Source organism: Rhipicephalus microplus, unplaced genomic scaffold (genome assembly GCF_043290135.1).
Source record: "Rhipicephalus microplus isolate Deutch F79 unplaced genomic scaffold, USDA_Rmic scaffold_15, whole genome shotgun sequence".
Lineage (NCBI taxonomy): Eukaryota > Metazoa > Arthropoda > Arachnida > Ixodida > Ixodidae > Rhipicephalus > Rhipicephalus microplus.
In genome coordinates this window covers 496,501-502,500 of record NW_027464588.1, presented here as the reverse complement: position 1 = coordinate 502,500, position 6,000 = coordinate 496,501, and the positions used below count along the sequence as shown (strand labels likewise).

Sequence of the window (6,000 nt, the reverse complement as noted above, 5' to 3'; positions counted from 1 at the left end):
ACACACACACAGCCAGCGCTATGTATAAGCAACAAGCCCGCCGTGCAACCTTAATTCGTTGCTACTCTTGGAACGCACTTCGCAAACTGTAAGGCAGTAACTGCGATGTGACCATAAAGATTATCAATATTTTGATGTTGGCATTGTATGACGTTTCTCGTCGAAAGAGCAAATCTATAACAGCACAGCTTCTCTGCAGGTGAATGTACATGCGGCAATGGCTATTTATAAGAGTTTACCTTCAGAACAGCAGTTCATATAGAGGCAGAAGGGGGGGGGGGGGCAAGGTATTATATTCTGCTTGTTTTATTCACTGTACAATGCACATGCTCACTATATCATTCTTATGTCTACCTGGATGAAAAAAATTAATACACTTAATTACGTTTATTTCCAGTAAACTGGGGGCTATCACTTCACGGAGATAAGAACCAGCCAGGGAAGCGCTTAAACCACGGTTCTAGTTCACACAAAACTCTCTCGGAATGTATTCTCAAAACTGCTTATACGAATTGTTTCTTCCGAGTGTAGATCGAAAACCAATTTCTTTTAAAGCGAGGCACGATGCGTACGAAAAACACACACGCCTTGACTAATGATCTAAGTGTCTTACTCAACTGCGACATACAAGGTTGTCAAAAATTACGAAATTGCAAATTGTATCAAGCTGTTGCAACAACTTTTGTATTGTCGAAATGTCGATAACAGCATGGAATACCAAAGAATTTGGAGACACAGCGATTATAAAGGGTTGTTGGCTTCTTTTTTTCCCCGCGGCGCTCTAATGCAGATGCCCGAATATGTAAGCGGTCTGAAACTTCGACATGAACAAAATACACGTAAGCAGGATGTATTCCATAACACTATGGGCAAAATTAATTATTTTCAAAGGTATTGCGATATATCAACCAAATTATGACATTTTTCTCTTCCAGCCTTGGCCAAATTTAACGCTTTCTTTTGTCGTCGTTGAAGAAAGAGTTTGATCCTGGCTTCTTTTCTACCTCATTATAGAAAGCAATGGATCACTAAGTTGCGAGTGTTTGTAATTCATAGATTCAGTAAATGCATCAGTTATTACGGAAGACTAAGACCCGTATTCACAAACCAACCTTATCCTTATTTCGTTCTCTTTATGCTCCTGCACAATCTGCATATGTTATAAGGACACAAAAATGGTAACAGGGTTTTATATAACTGCAGCATTGGTTTCTTTATAGTAGCCTACTTTTTTTAAGAAAGACACGAACGGCACAAGAACGATAAGGAAGACGCGAAGGAAGGATAACTTTTGTTTTAACAATAAAGGCCCCAGTCCTCCACCTGTATAACCACAAGGTAACGAAATTCGGACAGCCTACTGAAACGTCATCTTTTTCAAAACTTCCCACTGAGTTAAACGGTAGTCCACATATTACAATATGAAGCGAGGCACTCTATCCGACTGACCTTTGTCGTTCGTCGTGCCCTTCCACATGGTTTCTGCACCATCGTCATTCAAGCCGTTCCCAGGTTCATCTGTGCAGTCGCCGCATTGGGATAGGCGGCCCTCGCGGGCTTCAATCATTAGTTGAAGGAAGTCCTCTTTTCTCTGCGAAATGAATCAAGCAACACTGAAAATTGTTTCATTTTGCTTAGCTTTCTTGATTAACATAGGTATCTAAATGTCACACTTGAGAAGGAAAAGTGCGGCGACAGCACCACAGCCAACAGAAAACCGTGTTCGAGCTTCAGAACACGCCCACATTTGATCTGACTGCTGTGCGTGCCGTCACCACTGCCACCTTCGCCACTTGAAGAGTAAATTCCACTTGCCCGTTTCAGCCATGGCGGCGAGACTATTGCTATAAGCCAATGTGTCATCACAAGGTTGTTGACAGAGTGTGAGGGGGAGATTCCGCAGCTGTCACCATTGCAGGGCACAGACGGTTGGACACGAGTACGAAACATTAAAGGAGCCCTGAAACACTTTTTGAAGTAACCACGAAATTAATTCACTGGGAAGATTATTGCCTCACGAGTATAACGCCAAACAAATTTTTAGAATCACTCCAGTGCGGGTCGAGTTATGAAGATTTGTCGCAAAGTACAATTGCATTCTCTCTTTTCTTACATGGGTATGGCGCACCACGACAAGGACACAAAAAAATTGGTTCCAAATCTGCATGTTACACCGCAAATTTTGTCAAAAGGCGATAGTCTTGCGTCTGGAGAGGGTGAACAAAACGTTTATTTGATGTTCTGCGCAAGAAAATCGGTGAATGGTATTCTGGAGGCGCTGCGTTAGAGTGCCTTGAGCGTGTAGCGGAGGCGAACGAGCGCATCGAGGCACGTTAGACACAAGAGCCATCTGGCAGTTATCTTCGGAAACGAACGCGTGCAGCCCGCGGAGAAATATGCACACCCGTTTCGAAGGTGATAAAATGTAGAACGCAAAGCGACGGGCATGTGCCACCACCGTGACGTCGTAGCAAAGCGTTGGAAACACATTTTTGCGCATCGCTTTGCACTGTCAGCGCAGCGCGATAAACGCTACATTCATTTGAGTTACTTGTGTGTGCCTCTTCTAGTGTAAAGGCAGACATAAAAAACATCAAAGCGTTGTTGTGGCGCCTCAGATATGCCCAATAACTGCTTTTTATTTGACAATCGCACAGCTATGAACGCTAAACCTTGAGCAATATTGGTGGGCGCTGCGGATGGGGTTGGCCGTTTGGGGCCGTTTGAGGTATCGTTAGGGTAGACAAACAGACAAACGGACAGACAGACAGACCAAAATTTTTTAGTGGAAGGTCCCCAAGAAAGACTATCGTCTTTAAAAGACACACACACACACACACACACACACACACACACACACAGCACTATGTGTGTGTCTACATCTTTTTGTGTCCTTGTCGTGGTGCACTATACCCTTATCAATGATGAACCCCCAACCAACTAGCCCGGGAACGTGCCTTAGCAAATTTCTGTCCTCTCGTCCCAACAAAAGCGCTGGAAGGTAAGTAGTGAGGGATAGCAGAGGCAAAGAGATTACGTTTCGCGCGCCTCGTGACCTTGAGATTTTTTTGTTCTTCGAATGCGTGGCTTTTTCAGTGTGATCGCTTGCACACTTATGGACAAGTCACGGCCTCCCGTGGCGATCTTTGAAACGACCGAGCGCGCCATGTTCAAATTGGCCAATGACTGATATATGGGCTTTCTACGAGTTACTTCACAGTGTTTACTGTCATTTGTCAAGAGGATAGAAGGCAATTTTTTAACTGACATTGATAATTTATTGTGAATTCCAGACGGCAGGCTGCGCTATAATATTTGGCTCGCGTGTTGTCGGGGGCCTTATGACTGATCTGCACTGTTTTCTGACCATGCTCAAAAAGTTTTGCAGGGCCCCATCAAAGGCGTTTGTGTTAAAAAATACAAGCAATCCCCAATACCACAACCACGGGGTGCTTTATGGTCACCTTTGTGAGATATAGTCGCGTACCAGCTCAATTTCATTCGAATTGAGACCATTTTCTATTTGTTAATGTGAATGATAGGCAGATTGTGAACAGAACATGAATTGAGTGATAGGCAGAAAATTAGTGGACATAATTTGACGCAAGCTAACGCCACAATAAGCAGACCTCCACAATTGGAATCATCGTCGTCTTCGGTTTTTAAGGCATAAAATCTGCGTTTGGCTGCTCGTACGATTGAAGAACTGTGAATTACATATCTGCGCAATAAGGCACATGTTGATTTCAATAGTGAACAAGCATACATACAGCGGGGTGAGCACAAGCCCGCAGTCTTCCCTCATAAAACAGAGGATTCTCATATGCCTTTCATGGTGAGCCACTTTTTTGGTTCTTAGTAACTTAGAGTTTTCTGAACTGAACCAAAGGAGACTCCGCCACAGTGATCGTTCAGTCAGCGTGGGAACGATTTGTAGAACGCACTTCTGGCTCTGTTTGTTGTTGTGTTTTCGTTATGTTTAGTATGAAAGAAGGAATCATTGTGATCTTTGCGAGCCAATTTGAATTCGTGAGCCTGAAAAAGGTGATGAAGTGTAACTGCTAAACCTTTGCTGATGTGCTGAAGTGCGTATTATGGCAGAGCAGTTTCAGAGTCAATCGTAGTACCCAAATTCGCCTAGTAAACAAACTTGCCCATAGGCAAGAGTGGACAAACTTGTGTAATACTATCCCTCCTATATTGGCTGAAGCACCGGGCGTCGCCACACCCATAGACACTAGCGCCGTAGTTCTCTCTAGTGCACTTATAGGAAAATCTATGCTCAGCAATACGGTGCAGTTACTGTCAGGTGACACGGGTGGAGCGCAGATTGCAAACACTTGCGAGCGATTGCCCGCAGTTTTATTTCGATGTGGTTTTAATGCTGAGCAGAAACCAACCTCATTTGTTTCTGCTCTTTGTTTCATGATGCGTTGGCAGATGCTCTTGAAGTAGAGAAAAGCCCCTTCGTTGAAAGTTTTCGGTTTTCTACTCTTGAAAAAGTTGGCTAGCAGCACTGAAAAAAAAAAAGAAATATGAGTCCGACTAAGCGAATTCCGCTACGTACAGCTAGAAAAACTCTCTATACTCGGCGACAACTACTTCTGGCAATCGAGCGAAGGCTACGGAGCCTAATCACGTGCATTCTACCGCCAATGAATGTAGTTCCACAACAGCGCCCGTGTTTTCAACGTGAAATATAAACATTTCTTTCTTTTTCATTTTCAAAGAGGGGTTATTTGAGACATGATGCTGCTCAAACCATTAAGATACTCGTATTTCCTGCAACTTATTTTTCGTCGCTTTGCGTCTTGGAACACACGAGAAAGTCGTGCCTTTTTACGTGTATCTCAAACGCTATGCTGTGTCTGCGTCTACAATAAACACTGGTGGTGCGCCCCTGTCACTTTCCACAGCGTTACGAGACGTGCGTGAAATCTTACTGCTTGGCGTAGTGCTACATGGGCAGAAGCTCCGCCCCAGTAGCATTCCCTTCAGCACAAAAAAAAATGATGTAGGCTAGTGGCGAATTTGGAGGTTGAGGTCAGCCGTGTTTTTCTCTTGTCGGTGACGGTTGTTTGTCACCTAAAAAAAACTTGGAACCGTCTAGAATCATTTTCTAAATAATGTTAACCTTTAATTTGGGAATCGGTACAGCTCAACGTTTTTGAATGAACAACACGCATGCAGAAAATAATGGACAATGTTGTATGGCAGCCATTTAGAGCAATGAAAAGTCAGCATGCATACGGTGGTAGCGGAAACTTATCATTGGTGGATAAGATTGCTTAATACACGTCATTTTTTGGCAATTAACATTGCTAGGATCGTTTCCTTATTAATGGAGAAGCGCTTTGTGTGCCTGGAAGTGTAACGTCAAAAGTTTGTTCTTGGGAAACTAGTCCTCACAGAAAATAAGAGTGCACAAAACACTAAACATTTACGGGAAGCTGTCTCCAAAAAATGTGTGAATTCCTTCTCTATTAAGGCGTAATGTTTCCAATTTTTCTGGTAGCTTCCGATAGAGAGAGAGGGAAAGAGATGAAGGGGAAACGCTGGGTTGTTAACCAAGCCTTGGCTCGTTAGGCTACCTTACACGTGCGGGAAAGTAAGGGAGGATGATATATAATAGAGGAGAAATAATAAAAGAAAAGAAAAAAATAAACCATGCACACAACACAATGTCGTAATTATTTTCATAAATATTCAATATTAAAAATGTCTAACTCATGTATGAATTTCTTGGCCGATCCTTCTGAGTCGGTATGGGCCATATGTGAGACATCATACACATCATCATCATCATCATCATAATCGTCATCACAATGGTGCGGTTGTGGTTCACAGACGTTAGCCGTTCCGTTCGCCTTCAAACGGCTCCGTAGGGCTTTCGTCGCCTTGTGCATGCGTGAAGCCATGGGCCAAGATCTGAGCCCATTCTTTATGATGCAGGTCTTACACCAAGACGATACAGTTTGGCTCCTAGAACACATCGTTGAG

General features: G+C 43.4%; 1 protein-coding gene across 2 annotated transcripts in view; it reads right to left on the bottom strand.

Annotated features, from left to right (window-relative positions):
* Positions 1-6,000, bottom strand: part of LOC119174265 (cytochrome P450 3A24-like) — a 61,344-nt gene that overhangs the window by 25,196 nt on the left and 30,148 nt on the right. For both annotated transcript variants that reach the window (XM_075883096.1, XM_075883097.1), the window contains 2 exons: positions 4,401-4,516; positions 1,450-1,591 (listed from right to left, as the gene is read on the bottom strand). In XM_075883096.1, the coding sequence (XP_075739211.1) occupies positions 1,450-1,591; positions 4,401-4,516 (258 nt within the window). The remainder of the gene's footprint in view (positions 1-1,449; positions 1,592-4,400; positions 4,517-6,000) is intronic.